Source organism: Oryx dammah, unplaced genomic scaffold (genome assembly GCF_014754425.2).
Source record: "Oryx dammah isolate SB20612 unplaced genomic scaffold, SCBI_Odam_1.1 HiC_scaffold_9, whole genome shotgun sequence".
In the NCBI taxonomy this organism is placed as follows: Eukaryota; Metazoa; Chordata; class Mammalia; order Artiodactyla; family Bovidae; genus Oryx; species Oryx dammah.
Window position 1 is genome coordinate 8242243 of NW_024070193.1, and position 22823 is coordinate 8265065.

Sequence of the window (22823 nt, forward strand, 5' to 3'; positions counted from 1 at the left end):
TCAGAATGAGAACTGGTTGCCAGAAGAACCAACCGTATGATTAGAGGTTTGGCACTTTCAGCACCACCTCGCTGCCTCTAGAGAAGGGAGAGGGACTGGAGATGGTGTTAATCACCAGTGAGCAATGAGTTAATCATTCATGCTTACTTAAAAATACCATTCTGGCAAATTCTCACACCTGAAGAGGGGGATTGTGGGGAACCCCACCACTCTTCTGACCTTATAACCGATTGGTCAGAAGTGCGAGTGGCCTAGACTTGCAGTTGGCATCTGAAGCAGGAGCAGTCTGGTGGAACTGTTAGGGTTCCACACTAACTCTAGATAGTGTCAGATTTGAATTCAATTGTAGGATACTTTGGCCGCCTGATGCGAAGAACTGACTCATAGGAAAAGACCCTGATGCTGAGAAAGATTGAAGGCAGGAGGAGAGCGGGATGACAGAGGATGGGATGGTTGGATGGCATCACTGACTCAATGGACATGAGTTTGAGCAAACTCCAAAAATTGGTGATTGACAGAGAAGCTGGTGTACTGTAGTCCATGGGGTTGTAGAGTCAGAAGTGACTATCTGAACTGAACTGTAGGATACCAATTGGTGTCTGGAAAGTTGGAGAATTGGTGTGAGAACAGAGCCAACATATTTGGTGTCAGATATGCTGTGAGTTAAAAACAGTTCATAGTACGCCCTTTTGAAAGACGCTCTGCTAGAAGACACTTTTCACCAGAAAAAGGCAATTAAGTTAAAAGAGAATTAAATGAGATCCAAGAAACAGGTATTCCAATACAGGTTAGGGGAAAGGAATTCCCAGAAAGAGTTCTAGTATAGATATACCACAAGAACAAACAAGTAGTTGATGGAACACATTAAAGGGAGTTCAATACTTTATTATCTTCAGGGAAAATAGGCTTTATACCAACAAAGAAATGCAGTCATAGTATACATCTTGGCTTGGCTACAAATAGTATTCACATAGACCTAATAATACAACTCTTAATGCTAATTTAACCAAAACTTGTCATAATTCTATAGAAAAATTGAGAGTAAGTGGAGTAGTATGTGACGAAAGCATTAGAACAAAATCCTAATCTTCCATCATAAGAATTAAATAGATAACGTCATAGTTATATTTTGCTGCATAACAAATCACCCTAAAACTTAGTGACTTAAAATATCAGATACTTATTACCTCACAGTTTCTGTGGCTCATGAGTTGAGAAGCCTTCATGGGGTTGCAGTCCACATGTCTCCTTGGGCTGTAGTCCTGTGGACCTCTCCTTAGTAAAAGTCACTCAGTCGTGTCCAGCTTTTTGCGACCCCATAGACTATACAGTCCGTGGAACGCTCCAGGCCAGAATACTGGAGTGGGTAGCCGTTCCCTTCTCAGGAGATCTTTCCAACCCATGGATTGAACCCAGGTCTCCTGCATTGCAGGTGGATTGTTTACCATCTGAGCCACCAGGGAAGCCCGGACTTCTCCTTCGGATATGTTGTTATCTGGCTTCTCTGAGAGAGTACGTGATCCAGGAGACACAACCAGAAGAATTGCCAGTGTGTTCTGTGATCCAGCCTTGAATGTGACCTACCGTCATCACTTCTGCTACGTTCCATCAGTCATGCAGACCGACCCTGAGACATTGTGGGAGGGGCCTGCACAGGGACATAGATGCCAGGAGACAGGGGTCAGTTAGGAGCTGTTTGGAGGCTGACTACCACAAGTAATAACTAGCAGTGAAAATTCAAGAAATAATTGTTGTTTATTTGCTAAGTCTGTCCATGGGATTTCGCAGGCAAGAATACTGGAGTGAGTTGCCATTTCCCCTTGCAGGGTATCGTCCCCATCCAGGGATGGAACCTGCGTCTCCTGCATTGTCAGGCGATTCTTTACCACCGAGTCACCCAAGAGGCCTCAAGAAATAATATTATAGACGTATTACTTAGAAAGGTGGAGAGAAATACCACAAGAAAGAGGCTGCCCTTAGGAGCAGGAATCGGGGGACCAGAAACTTCTGGTTTTCATTACAAGCCTTGTAGAACAATTTTAAGAAATATTGTGTGTATTGGTGTGATTTTTTTTGTTCTTAATTATGAAAAACCCTCAGCATGCAGCCATATAATATCACCAGCACTGGTAGTAGAACAACACGTGGATTATATGAGGAGCATGTAGAATCTGAATCTGGTTAAGGATCCTTTGGTATTTAGAAGGTGGTGTGCCTGTTCTTGAAGCAGTTAACAGATAACAAACCTAAAGTTCAGTGAAAAAGAGGACACGGTGACACAGCCTGAGCTAGAATCCTTGAATAAATGTGACCCAAAGAGATGAGTATGAGGCAGTGAAATGGCTTTGGCATTTCACTAATGTGGGACTTGGATGAAAAAGGAAGAAAAAACCCAGACTGTTTTGCTTTTTCTGATGAGTAGAAAGTTCTTAAGTGGAAATGTTTATGTGTCTTGGAGCTATAAATGGCAAAGCTCGTTAAAAGGAATATCCTTTTGGCAGACAGTGGGAAAGCACTTTGGAGAACTCCCCAGGATTAAGGATGTGTCCGTGAGGGTTTGGTACAGATTAGAAAGAGTCTGCCTCTGTCCCTGTGAGCCCTGTGAGCTGTGCAGAGTGCCAGCCAGTCCACAGCCCGAGTCCTTCCAGCCACTGCCTGGGTCACGTTCCTAAGAGAACTCTGGGCTCCTTGTGTCTACCACAGCCTGCTTGGCACCCTGGGACCCCATAACATCTGTGCCCATGGTATGCGCTCTGTCCTTGATCCCCACATGTGCCCCCCGCCCCCTAGCACTTTGCAAGCTTGGTCTTATTTCTCATGTGTTTAGTCCTCTTGAGGAGCCTCCTGTTAAGTGCTTCAGGGCTCTTGGCTAGTTTGTCTCTTCCATCTGAAAATTGGGATCAGGAAAAAGGGTTCAGGAAGTCAGGTCTTTGAGTTGCTAGGAGATCTTTGGAGGGGTGCAGTGAAGACTGCTGTGTAAATAAAAACTTCTAACTACTTTAATACCTCTTAAAAATGTGCTATTTGCATTCTCCTACTATAACTGAGTATGCTGAGTTTAAAATACTTCAGGGTCTTTGTGGAATGCCTCAGCCATCACGTACTGGGATGCCTTCAGTACCTCTCCACTGGGCAGACAGTTGACCTGTGGAAGGAATAGGGTGGGTTTTCACATTTGCGTTGCTCAATGTCTGTCTTTGTATTTTACTTTGCCCACAGATTGGGGACCACAAATTCAGTGCTCACCGGATCGTCTTAGCAGCCTCTATCCCGTATTTCCATGCTATGTTTACAAACGACATGATGGAGTGCAAGCAGGATGAGATTGTGATGCAAGGGATGGACCCAAGGTACGAAGTTTGTCCGTCAGGTTCCACAGCCTGCTTTCAGCCTTGTGTTTGGTGCCCTTTGAGGGCCTTCCAGTGGGACCCAGTATCTAGCACAGCTCCACACACATAGTAGGTGCCCAGCAAACGATCTAGAACCTCAGCCACTGGCCTGAGACAGGGTTAAAATAAGGAGTTTTGATGTGTTTTTCCTCTATTAGAGTAACATGTCTCATAGGAACTAGGGTTCAGTACAGAGTTGGTGGCGTATTATTCTCTTCACTTTTCTCCCAGCCTTTTAAGCTGACAAAGTAGTCTTTCCAGTAAGTGTCTTCATTCATTACCCTTTCCTCAGTCAGGAACAGCGTTACTCATTAGAGCTTCCTGTATTGATGGAGATGTTCTGTTTGTTGTCTCCAAAATGGTAGCCCTTAGCACATGCAGCTGTTGAGCACTTGAAATGTGGCTGGTAGGGCCGAGAGACTGAATTTTAAATATCATTTAATTTTAATTAATTTAAATTTAATTTTAGGGGAATCCCCTAGTTGTCCAGTGGTTAGCTGTCCACGCTTTCCCTGACAGGAGCCCAGGTTCAGTCCCTGGTTGGGGAACTAAGATCCTGCAAGCCACATAGCATAGCCAAAAAAATAAATAAAGTAAATAATAATAAATTTAGTTTTAAATAGCCACGTGTGATTTAAATACTCTCCTGATCAGGAGAGTTTTCCCATGAAGAGAATCTAGATGTAAGGACAACTTTAAATAAGTGCATAAATGATGCACTTTCAGGGTTCCCTGAAATTCCTGAAACTCCTGACCCTAAAATTCATCCAGGGCAGAATTTCTCAGCCTCAGCGCTCCTGACATCTGGGGACAATGGTTCTTTGTTATGGAGGGCTTTCTGGGACACTGGAAGACATTTAGATGGGACATATCTGATACTTATGCCTTTTTTATTCTTCTCCCTGGAGAAGGGAAAGGCTACCCACTCCAGTATTCTGGCCTGGAGAACTCCATGGACTACAGTCCATGGGATCGCAAAGATTCAGACACGACTGAGCAACTTTCATTTTCTTAAGCCTTTTTTGGGCCTTGAGAGGAAAAAGGCATATTTATATGAAATAGAAGAGTTGACTGCAAGTCTGTGAATCGGGGCTGTTTGTTTATAACCCTGGCTACATTCAGAGGTCCATTGCACCTACTCTGCCTGGCATTGTGCTGGGGTCTGGACACACAGCAGCAAAGAGGACACACAGGATGACTCTTGTTGGGGGAGAGACGAGAAACAAGTGACTCTAAAATATTAGCCAGTAACCTGTCCTTTGTCACCCAACTTCCTGATCTCCCAGCGGTGAAAACTCGAAGGAGCAGCTAGGAGACTGTGCAGTGTCCTGTGGATAACTGAAGGTGACCTGCCCCAGCACAGGGCGACGGTTTATATACCCACTGCAGGGGTGCAATCCCAGGCCAGCTACCTGTAAGGAGAGGCACAGCAACGTGTGTATCTCCACGGGCAGTTGAAGACGCTCTTCTCTGAGGTCTGCGTCTGATGGAGCCGTGCTAATCACCACGCACCATCCAAGTGCCTCGTTTAACAGGTAGATGGAGCACCTGTGAGCTGTGCTGCTGTACGCACTGAGACACGGTGTTGAGGAAACAGCACCTCTTATTCTGCCAGCTTTCTAGCAGTGATCTGGCAGTAGACAAATGCATGATACAGCTGGGAAGTGAAGAGAAAATGAGGTAAAGCAGAACAAAGGCTAGCGAATGATGGTGGGGGTCCATGCTATCTCAGGGTGATCAGGGAAGCCCTCTGTGTTGAGGTGACATTTGAGGTGAAGTGAGGGAGTAAGCCATCCGGGGAAGGAGCCCTCCAAACAGAGGGAGCCGCCAGTGCAAAGGCCCTGAGGTCAGAGTGTGTTCAGCATGTTGGAACAGAGTAAGGGGAAGAGTGACAGGTGGAGAGGGGCCAGACCACAGACAGCCTACAGACAGAACTTGGATTGCATTCTTGGTGTGAACTGGAAGGCAGAAAAAGCCTCGTTCTGAAAGTTTATCCTAAAGAAATAATCGGAAAACATTATGTGTAATAGCTATTATGCTTACCAATAAAGAAATAAATTATAGCATATTTATGTGTTGGACTACTATTTAGCACCTGTTAAAAATGTTAAACATGGGGAGTTTGCTGGTGATCCAGCGGTTAGGACTTGGTGCTTCCACTGACATGGCCTGCGTTCAGTCCCTGATTGCATAACTGAGACCCTGCAAGCCTCACAGTGCAGCCAAAAAAACCATGAATACAGTGTAGAAAAATCGGAAAGGGCTTCAAAATGATTATATCCATACAACTTAAGCATACAGGCAAGTAGGAAATGAAAGTGAACCTAGAAATGACTACAGTTGACTCATGCAGTAGTGAGATTCTGGGTTGTTGCTTTCTCTTTGTAGAACTTTCTGCAATAAAAATATTTGGGCAGTAAAGACACCCTAAGAAGTAGAATTATAGCTATGGTGAAATGATGATTCTTTTCAGGAAGATTCTCAAAGGACACAGGCTAATTGTATCTGCGAATGGGGGGCCATCTGTTCTCAGGTAACAGTGTCAGCTCACTGAGGGCCCAAGTCTCCTATAAGCCAAGCCCCATCTCTGAAGAGAGTCTTTCCTCTTTGCTCTAGTGCCCTGGAAGCTCTGATCAACTTTGCCTACAACGGCCACCTCGCCATTGACCAGCAGAATGTGCAGTCGTTGCTGATGGGGGCGAGTTTCCTGCAGCTGCAGAGCATCAAAGATGCCTGCTGCTCATTCCTCCGAGAACGGTGAGGTGATGTGATGGGCGGGGCCCATGGTGGCGAGCAGACCATCTCATTCCTGGAATCCTCTGCCACTTTGCTGAGTCTTGGGGGCGTGGAAAGTCTTATGAAGGGAGTGAGAAGCTGGGAAGATAACTCTGCAGAAATGACCTTTCTTGAAATCAGTCTGAAGTAGTACCCAGTTCTTTGGGATGCACCTTTGAGGAGCAGGATTTATGGAGCCCTGCCTGCACTCTCCTTGGCCTGACGTGTACGTCCTCTCCTGGTCCTCTCCCTCCAGTCTGACCAGCCACCTCCAGATTTGGTCAGCATTGCCTAACTGTTCCACAGCTGTCTCCGTCTTTGTGTGGATCCTTCCCTTGCTTGAATTTCTTAGCCTTCCTTTTTCCTTCTGCTCTGAAAGACCCCTCCCAAACTTCACCTCCTAGAATTCTCTGTCCCCTTTAACCTTTAATCCCCTGGGAACAATCATTGTATGCTTTTAGGGTAAGGGCCATGCATTATGGCCCTACTTATGTCCAGCGCTTGGCCTTGACCTTTTGAGGACTTGAGAAGATAAAAAGGCTCTTCCTCCCCCTCAAGAGGCAGAGATCTTAGTCACAAAGTAAAAGCTGACTCTGAACACTGGAGGCTCAGGGCTGAGGGTTAGTGCTGGGCCACACACAGGCAGAGACAAACCAGAGCAGCACCCCACAGCGCTCCTCTGTCTGTGGTCTCTCCAGGGCCTGGCTCCAGCTGAGCTCCCCTAATCACAGGGCCCCTGGTCTCAAGACCAGCATTCCTCTCGCCTCACACCTGCCCTCCTGAACCTCATCCTGTCTGAGAGCCCCTCTCCCTCTCCCGTTTCTGCTCCTTAGCCCAAATCACTTAACAGCTCTGTGGACCCCCACTGCTATCCATGTCCTGCCACATGGTGCTCAGGGGCATCAGTGAGCACTGCTGTGTGTGCCACTGGACTCAGCAACTGTGGCAACAGTGCTAACATGCAGGGGCACCCTTTGCTGGTTTCCCTGGGGGGTAGGTGGTCCTGTTTGAGTTTTGTAGCTGGAGACCATGTTGTGAGTGCAGCTCCAAAGCCTGACTTGACCTGCCCTAAGATGCCTTCTGGGTCAGGCTGAGTGTGGCAGGCCGTGGGGCACTCACTGTCTGTCCTACTCACGTGTGAGCTTAAGGAGACAGACTGGACATCCCTATATTCCCACAGAACCTGGAGATTGACTAAGGCCCTCTGGAAGGGAGGAAAGTTGGCCGTTCTCACGAGGGGACAAGAGCGCCACCTAGTGGCCTTTGAGATCCTCGCTGTCAACACTGGATCCAGGCTCTATTACAGTGTCACTGAAAAGATTTTCAGACCAGTGCAGTTTTTACATACACCAATAATGACATCTCAGGAAAAGCTGCTTAAACACAAAGCCTGATGTTTTGAGTCCATCCTTGACATTTTTCTGTTCAGCACTGGGAGCCCCCTTCTGAAGCCTAAGCTCACACCTTATTCCTGTTTATTATTCCCTGCCACAGGCCCCAGAGGCTTGGCCTCCTTTCTTTTTCAATGGCTACCATCACTGCCTGAGTTTCTGGGGGGTGATTCTCCCTGAGGCTGACTGCAGAGTGTGATGGAGTCTCCCAGCTGCCCCCTTGATGACAAGTACGTGGGCCCTTCACTTTCAAGGTCTGATTACTAAAGACTTGAGGGAAGCCATCCTGAGTGGTAGTGGAAAGGCCAGGGCTTGACAGCACAGGGAAGGTATGAAGCCATCAGAGTTCTTAGAGCAGTAGTTCCTGAGGCCACTCTGCCTGTGAGGTCTGCAGTCTGCTGATATATTTTTCCCCATGAGATTGGGGTTGATTTTTTTCTCTTGGCCCCTTTTCCAGCCTTCAGATGAATGGACCTCCCTGTTTTTAGGTGGACATTAGAAGTGGGTATTTTCCAAAATCTCCCAGAACTGGATCGGAACATCAGATGCACTCATGAACCAAACCAGTAACTTATTCAATTCAAGTCGCCAATTCCTGCCTCCAACAAAGCATTGCATCTTATCCTGGTCGAGCAGTGTCAGCCCGGAAGGAGGCTGGGAAGCGGCTCTTGACAGATGTGGGCCTCTGTCGGCCCTGTGGGTTACTGTCCCTCTTGTCTCCCTCCTCCTTCTGAGTGGCCCCCTGTCCTGTACAGCTCTCCCTCCTCCTTCCCCACCAGTTGGCTTTCAGACAGGCTCCCCACATCCCATCCTCTTAGATGTGAAAACCCACTTCAGTGGAAGGTGTGTTTTGTACTCAGTATCACGGCAAGCCAGTCAAAGACAGTCAAAGGAGAGATGTAAGAATCCTAACCAGAGGGAGGGGTTGGACATGTGTCCCGGGCAGCAGTGTGCATTGTCCTTTCCCATGTCTGTGGACTCTACCAGCTCCCCATCCATGGCATTTGAACTCTCTTCTTGATGTCAGAGCAGTGGAGTTGAGTGAGCATGTGCTTATAGAGGCTGGAGTGGGGTAGGGGGTCTCTCTTCGTATCTCATCTGCCAAATGGTATGAGGTGCTTTGAGTAGGTCTCATCCTGAGAAAGGCTAATGATATTTGACAGATGACTGAGCTGACACTCTGACCCTGAGCCCTGTGTTCCCCCCTGGCCATGCTGCTTGCCCAGGGATGCTCCGTGCTCATGTTTCCTTGGCCTTTGAAACTACACTTAGCTTTGCAAAGCAATGGATAGAGCCATCTCAGGCTGGAACAAAAAACAACTATATAGAATTTAGTCTAGTCATAAACCAGGCTCCCGAGACGCTCTGCCTTCTCAGTCCCTGACGGGTCTGCTGCTGGGGGGCAGTGTTGAATATTGGTTGGTAAGTATAGCTTACTGTAACCCTTAAATCAATAGGGGTCGGAGAGGAGGGAAGGCATTCTCACAAGGAAAGGTCAACCTGGGCAGTTTTTAATGTAATATTTACCATCTCCCACCACAAGACTATCAGTCACAAAATCAAAATAAGAAAAGCGTTGTCCCTCAGGGTCTGCTGGTACCATCAAGATTTCGGAACCACATTGAGCTCACTGGGAATTTTCTCAGATGCAATAATAGTAAGAAAAACAAGCATGCTAGAAAGTACTAGAAATTAAACCCGCCGCCGACTTCATACCAGACGCCATGCTGAGTGCATTTCCTACATTCCTGCCTAGTCGTGGCCACAGCCCCAGGAGGTGGGTAGCTGTTGTCATCACCTTTTTCTAGGTGAGGTTACTACTGACACTTGAGGAGCCTAAGGAATCCCCCCAAGTCGCCCAGGGTGGCAGGGCCAGAACTGACCCCGGGTTTCCCTGGCTCTGATGAGCACACGTCTGCCTTAGGGCTTTGGGAACGTTCAGTCTCAGCATCCCCACTTGCTTGTAGAGAGACTGTGAGCACATTTCTTTGTTTCTCTGAGCCTCAGTTTTCCACCTAAAAATGAGTGCAATTACTGTTATTTCGGGGTGTTGTTTAAAAGATCCTAGAGAGGGACTTCCCTAATGGTCCAGTGGCTAAGACTGTGCTCCCAATGCAGGGAGCCCAGTTTCGATCCCTGGTTGGGGAACTAGATTCCACGTGCTGCAACTGAAAAAGAACCTCATGCTGCAACTAAGACCTGGCCCAGCCAAATAAATAATTAAAAAAAAAAAAAAAAAAGAGATCCTAAAGAATGTGTATGGAAGGCCTGGCACCACATAAATAATGCATGTCACTGTTGTCTGAGCAGTCAGGCTCAGAGAGCCTCTTTCTGTTTATAAAAAAAAAATTAAAAAGAAAAAGAGAAAAAACGTGGAAGGGTCCTGATGTAAGAGAACTCATCTCTCCATGTGATTTAAACTCGCATTCTACAACTTCAGGGCCTTCCCGGTGCCCAGAAGTGGACCTTCAACCAAGATTGTCAATGCCCGAAGGAAAGCACGGTTTCCCAGAATGTGCTCCATTCTTCTCTCCCGAAAGCTGCTTCTCAGGGCTTCCCATAGAGCTGCCTCCACCCTGGTGACACTGGAGGCCCAAGAGGCAGATGTCTTTGAGGAGAATCTGCCTCAGTTTTATACCTTTAACAAGTGGAGTCCCAGAGAGGCTCGGCCGATGTCACCAGGGAGTTTCCAACAAAGCTGAAGGCCAAGCTTGTGTTTTTTTCCCCATTCTGTAGCTCCGCCCAGAACCAACTCGAGAATGATGCAAGGTCATGTTCCTCCTCTTAACTTTCTTCTTCTCACCTTCTCTTATGCCAAAAGGCTTCACCCCAAAAACTGCCTGGGCGTGCGCCAGTTTGCCGAGACCATGATGTGCGCCCTGCTGTACGACGCGGCCAACAGCTTCATCCACCAGCACTTTGTGGAGGTGTCCATGTCAGAGGAGTTCCTGGCCCTGCCCCTGGAGGACGTGCTCGAGCTGGTGTCTCGGGATGAACTGAACGTGAAATCGGAGGAGCAGGTCTGTAGAGCAGAGTCTGCAGGTGACACGGGGGCTGCTGTTCTTTCTCATCTTTGGAAAAAAGTAAACCAGAACACAGTGCAGTTCATAGTGTGGGTGCCCCGTTGCTGCTTATGGGTTCACTTTATGATACCATCTGCATGTTTCATGAGAACCTCTTTCCCACGCATTTTAGGATCTAAATAATACTCAGCTGATTTTATCAACTGCGTGGTCCTTATTCTTCGATGTTCGGGTTATTTTCCAAAATCTACTGTTAGAAGTAATGTTTCCATGAAATGAGAAATGACCACAGATAACTTCTTGAAAGACTCTTACTCTAAAGGCGAGTAGAGATGGGGGCAGTGGCTAGGGGGATATGAAGTCAAGAAGGTCTTGATTGTTTTAAGATGAGAGAAATTACAGTACAATTGGACTGTTGATGGGAATATTCCAGAAGAGGGAAGGATTGGAAATATAGGAGAAAGGGGAGATTGTTTTCCTGGGGTAAATGAGAATAGACAGAGTGTAGGGTACAGGGAGAGTGTCTGAGAGGAGCTCAGGCCCCTTATGTCCACAGCGGAAAGGAGAGCCCATGCCCAGCACGGCAGGAAGGGCACTGCTGAGAGAGTCTGCTCACATTGTCTTCTGGTTTGTTCCTGTGCTCTCAACTGAGAGCGAGGGTGAGGGAAGAATGTTAGACATCTGAGGAGAGATGAAAAGGTACGAGCTAGGCATCGAGGAAAGAGGGGAGAGTAAATGGACGCAGCTTGGGACTTGGAGAGGGCTGGATAGGAGGCAGGGCCAGGTGAGATCTGCAGTCGCAAATGTAACATAAGCTGGTCAGCCCTGTTGTGTGTTGTCTGGCAGCTGTATGTACTGGTACAGGGTAGAGAGTGGGTTGCATTTAAAGAGCTGGGCTTCATCAGGGTACTCATGTTTTTTCCAGGTAAGTGTGACTAAGAGAAATAGGAGACTAACATGGGGATGATAACCCATGGAACCCGTGTAGGTGAGAGAGCTGAGGAAATGGCTGGAGGGGGACCTGAGAGGGAGGTGTGGGTGAGGGAGAGCCATGCGCAAGGCAAGGTAGAGCTGGTTGCTGAGCTGGAAGGATTGGAGGCAGTGGTCAGGTGCTGCTGCTGCTGCTAAGTCGCTTCAGTCGTGTCCGACTCTGTGCAACCCCAGAGACGAGACGGCAGCCCCAGGCTGCCCCATCCCTGGGATTCTCCAGGTAAGAACACTGGAGTGGGTTGCCATTTCCTTCTTCAATGCATGAAAGTGAAAAGTGAAAGGGAAGTCGCTCAGCCGTGTCCGACTCTTCGTGACCCCATGGACTGCAGCCCACCAGGCTCTTCCGTCCGTGGGATTTTCCAGGCAGGAGTACTGGAGTGGGGTGCCATCGCCTTCTCCAGGTCAGGTGCTAGTACACTGAAAATCATGGAAGGTACTGGCCAAGCGAGGTGTGGGTGATTATAGGGTCCTCTCAGGATAAAGACAACATCTTAGAGTGGTCAGGAAAAGCTTAAATGAGGGGCTTCCCTGGTGGATCAGTGGCTAAGGCTTCACACCGTCAGTGCAGACAGCCCAGGTTTGATCCCTGAGCCGGCACCATAGGGAACCGGTACCACAGGCCGCAACTAAGAGTTTGCATGCTGCAACTAAGATCCCACGCAGCCTAATTAATGACAAAAGAAAAGCTTAAATGAAAGCATACGGTTTTAATAGCCAGAGAGGAGTGAAGGTCATCCTTTCTGTTGAACAAAAGTGTGGTGCAGGTTGTCTTAAGAGGACAGTGAGTTGGAGGGCACTGAGGGCTGGGCAGTGAAGGACATCAGCCGCAGGGTGGCAGGGAGGTATATTTGGACCCGGCACTACAGACACCCGGAGCACCATGGCAGCAAGGACCCTGCTCAGCTGGTCACGGGTCCTGGGGTGTCATGAAGCTGTACCTTGGCCAGAGGAGCCCCAGGCTCCATCAGACACTCGGCAGAGATGTTAGTCCCAGCTCAGCTCCTTTCCTTAAAGTCCGAAGAGTCTTTTCCCCTGCATGTTAGTGACCATTAGAGAAGCAAAGCCTGAGCTCAGCAACATGGACCCTGAGATTTAGAGGAATACACCCCATCCCAGGAGCAAGGGGCCCTGTCCCTGGTTCATCTGCTAGTTAATATGGCCCAGGGCAGCTCGCATCTACTGTGATACATTCTTCAAGGGCCTTTGGGCTTCAGAGGGAGAGATCCTTGTGGCTGGAGCCCCTGGGGAAGGCTCCTTGGAGAACCTGGTTCTGAATCCAGGCCTTAAAGAAATGGGAATGCGTTTACATGGAAAGGAAGAGATGCGGGCATTCTAGGTGAAGGGGACAGCCGGCCTGCCCAGAGAAGAGGATGCAGGAGCTGCGGGAATTAAGGTCGACAGCGCTTTGTTACAGGAGAGAGGAAGAAGGAACCTTGGGCAGGTTTTCATTAGGAAGTCATAATGAAAGCGAGGATGGTGTTCCAGTAGCCTCAGCTTGCCCCTCAAGAGACTGGACCAGATGGGGTAGCTGGGTACATGGAGAGAAAGCAGTGGATTCAGGAGACAAGCCGGAGGAAAGATGGGTGGGCCCAAGGAGCGGAAGGTTTGAGATTAGGAGGTACCGGGGTGCAGGCTCTGGATGGACTGGTTGCCACCAGCGCTCCCCTCTCTGTCGTGGCAGGTCTTCGAGGCCGTGCTGGCCTGGGTCAGGTACGACCGGGATCAGAGGGGCCCCTGCCTGCCCGAGCTGCTTTCCAATATCCGCCTGCCCCTCTGCCGGCCCCAGTTCCTGTCGGACCGCGTGCAGCAGGATGACCTGGTGCGTTGCTGCCACAAGTGCAGGTGAGCAGAGGTGGGCCTGCACACAGATGCTGCCCAGGGTCTGGCGGGGAAGAGAACCTGGCCGCTTCATTCAGAGGAAGAAGCATTTGGAGTGGTCATTCTGAATTTGTGGCACACAGGTTGATCTGCCTTCTGCCTAGAACCTAGAAGGGTCCAAGTCTGTCACGGTGAGCAGAGAAATGTGCCCCGTGGAAGCATCAAGGCAGAAGGGTCTTCCTCCCCTAAGTTATCTGAGGATTTTCTAGCATCTCCATCCATCAAGCTGTTTATGAGCCTACAGACATCTATACTGCGTGCCCTGACCCTGTTCTCACCAGCAGCTGACTTAGTGGTGACTTCCTGGGGCTCCTCATCCTCCTCCGTAAACATTAGTCAGTGTGCTGGCCTCGGGTGGGTTTGTCCAGCTGCAGTGCTGGGTGGGCTGGGGGAGGGGGGCACATTTAGGAGCAGGGAGAAATGGTACCCAGAGTAAACCAAAGAGACTGTGATGCGGCAGAGCCACCAAAACAGCTCAGGAGACGCCAGCCACGGGGGAGGAGGTCATAAAGTAGAGCAGCAGAGGAGCGTCTGCGTCTTCCTTCCGCTTGCTCGTCACAGTCGCAGCTGGCTCAGGAGGAAGTCAGCGGTGGGGGGCAAGCAGTGTGAAGGTGTGTGTCAGATCGGGCTGGAGGTGTGGCTGGAGGCAGCTAAGCCCCTGAGATGAGCGGTCTCAAGGGTGCTGTTGGGGAGTTTGAGCTTGGTTCTGTAGGCAGTGGGTAGTTACGGAAGGGTCTTAATTAGAAAACCAACCTGGACGGCAGGGTGGAGGCTGGCCTGGAGGCAGGGGGTCTCTCAGGAGCAATTGGCTTCTGCCGCCTCAGTCCAGGTGAGATGGTTCATCGCAGGGTGTGAGTTACAGGAACGAAAAGGAGGAGCTGGGTCTGAGTGGCAACAGGATGCAGGCAGCTTGTTGAGCCTCCCCAAGGCCAGCTAGTTTACAGAAGACTGCTTTTCTTCTATTTAGCTAGCAGAGGTGGGCTCTACTTGTCCTGCCCCTCTGGTGTCGAGCAGGTCTCAGTGGCTGTGTTTAGTTTGCCCTGGACACATCTGTGTTCTTTGAGACCAAACCTTCCTCCTAGGCTTCCCCTGCAGTTGTGGGTGGGACCTGAAAATGTGGGCCACGAGGAGAGAGTCCTTCCTGTCCTGGATTCTTGCACTTTATTCCAGGGACCTGGTAGATGAAGCAAAGGACTATCACCTCATGCCGGAGCGCCGGCCCCACCTGCCAGCTTTCAGAACTCGGCCTCGCTGCTGCACGTCCATCGCCGGGCTCATCTATGCTGTGGGGGGCCTCAACTCAGCAGGTATCTTGCAGCTCCCCTTCATAGAGCCCTGTCTTGGCCGCCGTGGTTGAAGAAGCACCCAACAAGCTAGCCTGGCTCCCTTGCTTCCTCCCCCTGGTGCCTCTTGATTTTATATCATCGCTCTGCTGTTAGGGCATGTCAGATATTAATACTCTTGAAACAGAATATCAGAGCACAAAAGGTCTTTAGAAGTCCCGCAGGCCTGGCCCCCTGCCTTCGCAGTGAGGAAATTGAGGCTCAGAGAACTTGATCTGTGTTCACACAAGTTCTTTGGGCTGAGCAAGGGCCTGGCTCCTGGGCCTGCACTCATTCTCTAATATCCCATCAGCTATGGGATTTACTCAGCTCTGGATGGGATATAATCAGAGGCCCAATTCTGTTACCAGGCTAATCACGTCGGGTCGTGTGGCCCTCTGGGCTTAGACTCTGAGCATGTCACCGTAAGAAGGAAGAGTCTCCAAGTGCACAGGGTCTGCACTGTCAATCCTTCTCACTCTTCAACTCTTAACCTCTAGAGAAATACACGTGCCTTATAGTCCTCGTGTTCTTGGCAGCTCTTGTGTCAAACAGTCAGGCTCTCAGGAGCGCTCCCTGGAGCCGGTGCCCCCTCCTGCCCACCCCAGGCGTCACTGTCGGGCGGGAGTACTCTAGCAGAGGGCAGTGGAGACTGCTGAGTCCTTGCAGTGCAGAGGCACAGGGAGTTGTCACCTAGGATGTGACGGCCTGGCCTCTTCAGAGTCAGCCAGGCCGATGGGAGGTGGGGAGCTGGTGGGCAGTCCTGGGCAGTTTTGCTTTTGATTGAAACTTCGTGGGGAGATGGGTCGTGGCCTCTGCTGCTCGTTAACCGTATGACCTGGAAAAGGTAAGTCCTCAACTAGTGAACGTAGAGCATGGCAGGTGCTGAGTGTCCCAAAGCAGAATAAAACAGGGAGGGGGTTATTTTATTTGATCTTTAAAAAAAAAAACAAAAAACAACAGCAGAAATGGCGGGGTTGGAGTTACTCCTGCTGCTGTGATTACTATTTGTTGAGCACGTGGTATAGTCTAGAACTCTGCTAGGTGTTCTATCCTTTAATCCTCGTGGGAACTCTGCCCTGGAAATGATCTTACGTGTGAGAACAGAAGATGGGGATGCCAAGCAGCTTGCCCAGGGCACCCCGCTAGGCAGCGGCAGTCGCACTGGAGCCACGGCCTGCTCTGTGGCATGCCGCCCAGGTCGGGGAAATGGCGGACCCCATTTGCCTCCACCTTTGCCTTTCAGCAGGTGAAGAACCGCCTTGCCACTTAAAAGCGCCCTGTCTAGAAAGGAAACAACTGCCTCCAGTCTGCTTCTGATTTCCCTTAAAGAATTAGGTTTGAGGTTATCCCCGGCTCCAGTTCCTCAGGGGGCCCTCCAGCCTTGAGTGATTTTGTGGGAAGAGCTGATAAGATCAAGTCGAACATGCCATGTAATCATTGCCCAGCAGCCGTGATCTAAACGAGCGGTCTCATTTGTTTTAATTTGAGTAGCAAATTTTTATGCAGGTGACTCCCTGAATGTGGTGGAAGTGTTCGACCCCGTCGCCAACCGCTGGGAGAAGTGCCATCCCATGAGCACAGCCCGCAGCCGCGTCGGCGTGGCCGTGGTGAACGGGCTCCTCTACGCCATCGGCGGGTACGACGGCCAGCTGCGGCTGAGCACAGTGGAGGTCTACAACCCGGAGACGGACACGTGGACGCGAGTGAGGAGCATGAACAGCAAGAGAAGGTATTCCAGGAGCGGGCTGCACGTCCTGGGTCACTCTTCGGGAGCCCGTGGTCTAGGATGGGGGCACCATCCTAGATCAGCAGGACACGAAGGGAAACAAACACAAGCCTCGGCCTGGGGATCCCTGCAGCCGCTGCCCATACCTCCTGGGAGCCAGCACCCCCGTCTGCTTGTAGTAAACCCCTGCCTGGTCCTTGGAGGAACCTGGGAAGGTGACACAGGGGCGTGTGGACGTTGTACTGTAACTTAAGTGCCAGATAAGGACTGAAAGTTTTTATTATGGAAGACGCGAGGAGGGAGAGAAGCTGGGCTGGAACGTCAGGAAGGTTTCGGCGAAGAGGTGCCGGGACCACAGTTTGAAAGCTGAAAAGTAAGGAGGATTTAACTTCATCAGTCACACGAGGCAGTCGGAGGGAATTCTTCTCTATGCTCTCTCTACCCCCAGGATCCCCGCCCCACATGCTTTCACTGGCAGGGGCTTTGTGGAGTGCAGCAGTGCTCTTTACCTGGGGGCTCCACACAGTCCCCAGGCTTGAGCACACAGCTGGCTGTGAGGTGGACGGAGCTTGTGTCTCCTAACGCCTTCCAGCCACTTGTCTCTTCCTGCCCACGTTTCCTGAGTAAGACGAGAGATGAGAGGACATCCACACAGAGCCTCCGGTTATCCTGCTTCGTGCTGCAGTGACTGGCGATGTCCTTCCTTACGTCAGTTGTGTGTGGACTGTCCTGGTTGGACGGCGGGAGCTTTGGAGCACGAGGGTGTACCTGGACAGACTTGCCTGTTCTCCTGCCCTCGGGGCGGTGGCACACATCAGTGGTGTCACAGGACACGCTGCTGTTTCTCTTCCGAGACTTTAATAGAGCAGTCAGCCGTCCAAGGCACCCTGTTCGTTTAACCAGAACAGTTCTGCGTTGATTTCTTTTACGTATTGCGCCTCCTGGACATATGCCCGACTTCGGGAGGAAAAAGTTAAAATGATACTATTTTTGAACACCTCTGGACCAGCCGCCCTTTAAGGGCCTTGTCTGCTTTTGTAATTCTGTGGCCTGAGTATTTACCTCATAGACCCCTCTGTCTGGCCGTGATTTGGGTTTTGTCCTCGTAAGCTCATTTGAAAAAAAGAGAGATAGAGATGCCAGTCACTGTGTGTGTGAGGAAGAGGAGTCATGTTTCAGCGTGGAAGTCCTTTGCCACATGGAAGAGTCACAGCCGTGATACACGTGGTCCGCGTTCAGCCGTGTTTGTGTGTGACCTCGAGCAGGGAGGAACCTGCCTTTGTATTGGTGAGATTCACGAAAGGCCAAAGAGCTTCGTTGTTGGAAGAAAACATATGTAGAAAAGCTCTCCCCTCTCGTGGTTCCTTCTCCTCCTGCCTCTGCCTCGGGGCTTCCCCTTCTGGCTCCTTCGGTCCTTGGCAGCTTCCTGTGGCCTCAGGTGGCTCACTGCTCAATATCCGCCTTCAGGAGGGCCTCTTTCGCTTTAACGGCCATGAGTTGTTCTTCACTGTGTGTCTGCTCTGGGCTGCTTGCTAGCTGCGACGTCACAAGGTCTGGAGTGCTGTCTGGGAGGAGCCCGCCGGGTGGCGCCTTCCCTCACTGTGGTTATTAGGCGCACAGGCCCAGCTCCATTGCATCCCCCTAAAGTGACAGACTGCCTTAAAATGTGCGTGGTCACTTCTCCCCTGATGAACCACATGCCTTCTCTCCTGCTGGCTGGTGACAGCCTCCTTTCTACTGTCATTCCCTGCCCTCCTCTAGTCCTGCAGGCTGCTTGCCCAGAGCCCTCTCCCGTGACTGTTCCAGTCCACAACGGTCATTTCAGTTCAGTTGCTCAGTCATGTCCAACTCTTTGTGACCCCATGGACTGCAGCACGCCAGGCCTCCCTGTCCATCACCAGCTCCCAGAGCTTGCTCAAACTCATGTCCATCAAGTCGCTGATGCCATCCAACCATCTCAACCTGTCTCCCCCTTCTCCTCCCACCTTCAATCTTTCTCAGCATCAGGGTCTTTTCAAATGAGTCAGTTCTTCACATCAGGTGGCCAAAGTATTGGAGTTTCAGCTTCAGCATCAGTCCTTCCAATGAACACCCAGGACTGATCTCCTTTAGGATGGACTGGTTGGGTCTCCTTGCAGTCCAAGGGACTCTCAAGAATCTTCTCCAACACCACAGTTCAAAAGCATCAATTCTTCGGCACTCAACTCTCTTTATAGTCCAACTCTCACATCCATACATGACTACTGGAAAAACCATAGCTCTGACTAAATGGACCTTTCTCAGCAAAGTAATGTCTCTGCTTTTAATATGCTGTCTAAGTTGGTCATATTAACAACCTCAGATATGCAGATGACACCGCCCTTATGGCAGAAAGTGAAGAAGAACTAAAGAGCCTCTTGATGAAAGTGAAAGAGAAGAGTGAAAAAGTTGGCTTAAAGCTCAACTTTCAGAAAACTAAGATCATGGCATCTGGTCCCATCACTTCATGGTAAATAGATGGGGAAACAGTGGGAGACTTTATTTTGGGGGCTCCAGAATCACTGCAGATGGTGATTGCAGCCATGCAATTAAAAGACACTCTGTGGAAGGAAAGTTATGACTAACCTAGACAGCATATTAAAAAGCAGAGACATTAGTTTGCCAACAAAGGTCCGTCTGGTCAAGGTTATGATTTTTCCAGTGGTCATGTATGAATGTGAGAGTTGGACTATAAAGAAAGCTGAGCGCCAAAGAATTGATGCTTTTGAACTATAGTGTTAGAGAAGACTCTTGAGAGTCCCTTGGACTGCAAGGAGATCCAACCAGTTAGTTCTAAAAGAAATCAGTCCTTCATTGGAAGGACTAATGCTAAAGCTGAAACTCCAATACTTTGGCCATCTGATGCGAAGAGCTGACTCATTTGAAAAGACTCTGATGCTGGGAAAAATTGAGGGCAGGAGGAGAAGGGGACAACAGAGGATAAGATGGTTGGATGGCGTCACTGACTCAATGGGCATGAGTTTGGGTAGACTCCGGGAGTTGGTGATGGACAGGGAGGTCTGGTGTGCTGCAGCTCACGGGGTCTCAAAGAGTTGGACACGATTGAGCGACTGAAGTGAGGTTGGTCATACCTTTTCTTCCAAGGAGCAAGCGTCTTTTAATTTCATGGCTGCAGTCACCATCTGCAGTGATTTTGGAGCCCAGAAAAATAGTCTGTCACTGTTTCCATTGTTTCCCCATCTATTGTCCAAGAAGTGATGGGACCAGATGCCATGATCTCAGTTTTTTGAATGTCGAGTTTTAAGCAAGCTTTTTCACTCTCCTCTTTGACTTTTATCAAGAGGCTCTTCAGTTCTTCTTTGCTTTCTGCCTTAAGGGTGGTATCATCTGCATATCTGAGGCAATCTTGATTCCAGCTTGTGCTTCATCCAGCCCAGCATTTCACATGAGGTACTCTGCATATAAGTTTAATAAGGGTGACAATATACAGCCTTGACATACTCCTTTCCCAATTTGGCACCAGTCTGTTGTTCCATGTCCAGTTCTAACTGTTGCTTCTTGACCCACATTCAGATTTCTCAGGAGGCAGGTCAGGTGGTCTGGTATTCCCATGTCTTGAAGAATTTTCCACAGTTTGTTGTGATCTACACAGTCCAAAGCTTTGGCATAATTAATAAAGTAGAAGTAGATGTTTTTCTGGAATTTTCTTGCTTTTTCTATGATCCAACAGATGTTGGCAATTTGGTCTCTGGTTCCTCTGTCTTTTCTAAATCCACCTTGAACACCTGTCAGTTCACAGTTCACGTACTGCTGAAGCCTGGCTTGGAGAATTGTGAGCGTTGCCTTGCTAGCGTGTGAGATGAGTGCAGTTGTGCGGTAGTCCCCCTTATCTCTTCACACTGGATTTCATTGAAAGGTGATCTCACATGGTTTGGTGGCACCTCTCAATCCTTCTCACATTTTTGTTGAATCCCACAGTTGTTACTTTTGTCTACTTCTAGAAGGACAGTAACATGTCTAGTGAGTTTGTGGCCTTCCCACAGCCCTCTCCTCGGGCAAGTCCTCGTCCTCTTCCAGGCTGACTCAGGGATGTCGTGTGGACCACTGTGATTCGCTGTGTACATTAGAAAGAGGGCTGTAAAAGTCTGGCGTCCTTTATCTTACTGTTTGTTAGACACCAAGATTCGCTTTTAATCTTCTTCAGCGTCAGGTCTGAACACAGTGAGTCGGGCAGCTTGGCACTCATGTTTCATTTTCCATGAGGCTTTGTGTAGACTAGAAGTCTGTATGATTACACCAGATCCCTGGTTCTTTGGTATTAGGAGAGCTTGGCACCATGAACAGTGTGGGAGACAGGCTTGTGGCATTGAAATCCGAGGCAGGCCCTCTGGGCAGCCCTGAGAAGATCGCCTGGCCTCCTCAAGCCACAGCTGCCCATCTCTGCAGGGGTGATGGTGATGCCTCCCTTGGGATGTGCTGAGGGTGCGAAATAGCAAGTAGAGAGCACCTGCTGTGTGCAGTGGGTGTGAAATAAACAGGAGCTGTTGCCTGACCCCTCAGACAAGTTAGGGGACATGCAGGGCCATGTATGTAACAAAAAGATGTCTGCATACCTTATAGTGAATTGTGTGGGGAATTCACAGTCACCCATATGTTGAGGGCTTGTTCCTTACAAAGCACCACACTCAGCAGTGTCAGGGTCTCACTGTGAGGACCCCCGTCTTCCAGGAGGTCCCCACTTGTGAAGAAGTGGCGGGTCGATGTCTGGTAGCCCTCTGGGCAGGGCGTTTGGCTCACTCGGCTCTCTAGACCCGGTGCCCGGGCGGTGTGCCTGGTGAGGGCCTGGTGTGCTGGACAAATGGGTGACTGACAGCTGTGAGAAAGGAGCTGCGCTGGGAGGGCGGGGTCGGGAGGGACTCATTTTTGCTGGGGGATCCAGGATGGCTTCTGGAGGAGCAGAGGGAGGAATTTGACCCGGGCCTTAAAGGTGAATCCGACCCTGAGCACGGCAGGGCAGAAGAGTGTATCAAGGGCTGAAGAGAAGGTGGAGGAGGCACCCCGGGCAGGAAGGGCAGGAGGCAAGAGGAACCCCAGGGCAGTTCCGTTTCCATTTTACGCCGTTGCTTAGGCACACACCTGGGATTTAGGTCTGTTCTAGAAGAAGGTAGCTGGGGGCTCGGCTTACTTCTCTGTACGTGAGAGGTCGCCTTGGGAGGTCTAGCACCCTCGGGGTGACAGCTGTGTCTGTTTCAGTGCCATGGGGACGGTCGTCCTGGACGGACAGATCTACGTCTGTGGCGGCTACGATGGCAGCTCTTCTCTCAGCTCTGTGGAGACCTACTCACCTGAGACAGACAGGTAAGGGGCCCAGCTCCCCTGGGGCACTGGAGCTCCCTAGACAGTATGAAGATCAGAAGTGCTTTACTCACGCTTCTCGAGGTTACGGAAGATTTCTCCTGCTCAGCCCCTGTGGTGTATGTTAGTTGTTCGGTTGTGTCTGACTAGACTATAGCCCTCCAGGCTCCTCTGTCCATGAAATTCTCCAGGCAAGAATACTGGAGTGGATTGTTCCCTTCTCCAGGATATCTTCCCAACCCAGGGATCAAACCCTGGTCTCCTGCATTCAGTAAAGAATCCAGGCAGTTTCTTACTGTCTGAGCCACGAGGAAAGTCTAGCACCTGTACTTCCTTGCATGTAATAGGTATTTAATAACCTTTGATTAAATGAATGAATGATTAAATAAATTTTAAAAACAAATAGTCTGCATAGGTACTTGGAAACATTTGTTACTGCTCTGTACCACTTAAATAAATCAACTCATTTTAATGGAAATGCAGGTGAAAGGGCATGGGAAATAGATGACTAGCACTTTCCAAAATGGGTAATATATGATTTTGAGGGGAAAAAAGTTACGCATTAAATGGTTAAAGAAGCTTGGGAAACATTGATGTCTGTACCACCAGAGGCCTCGTCTTCCCATAACATATATTAACGTTTTAAAAGACTGAAAAATTCTGCAGTAGAGAAGCCTCTTTAATTTCACTGTATCTGTCACCATCCTGTGGTCTCATTTTGCGGAAAACTCTTTGAAAAACACCAGCAAGGTTAGCCCAAGATTTTCATTTCAGTATTTAAATCTGCTTGTATTCAGTATTTGAATCCTACAGTATAAACACATTGGATCCATCACAGAGCATTTAAGCTTTTATTCCACGCACTTAACCAACCTGTTAAGTGTCAGGCAGTGAGCGGGATGTCTAAGATGCTTAAGCAGCACCTCGTCTGCCGGGGCCACTGCACACAGCGATGGCCCCCCTTTGGGGGCCTGTGTCTGGAGCTCTTGGGT

General features: G+C 49.6%; 1 protein-coding gene across 2 annotated transcripts in view; it reads left to right on the forward strand.

The window, feature by feature from the left end:
• Positions 1–22823, forward strand: part of KLHL18 (kelch like family member 18) — a 51536-nt gene that overhangs the window by 21469 nt on the left and 7244 nt on the right. Inside the window, exons 2-8 of one of the 2 annotated variants that reach the window (XM_040246845.1) lie at positions 3220–3350; positions 6006–6146; positions 10377–10575; positions 13250–13410; positions 14617–14753; positions 16278–16500; positions 21730–21834. In XM_040246845.1, the coding sequence (XP_040102779.1) occupies positions 3220–3350; positions 6006–6146; positions 10377–10575; positions 13250–13410; positions 14617–14753; positions 16278–16500; positions 21730–21834 (1097 nt within the window). Of the gene's footprint in view, positions 1–3219; positions 3351–6005; positions 6147–10376; positions 10576–13249; positions 13411–14616; positions 14754–16262; positions 16501–21729; positions 21835–22823 lie in introns of both variants that reach the window. The other variant, XM_040246844.1, reaches the window with a different exon arrangement.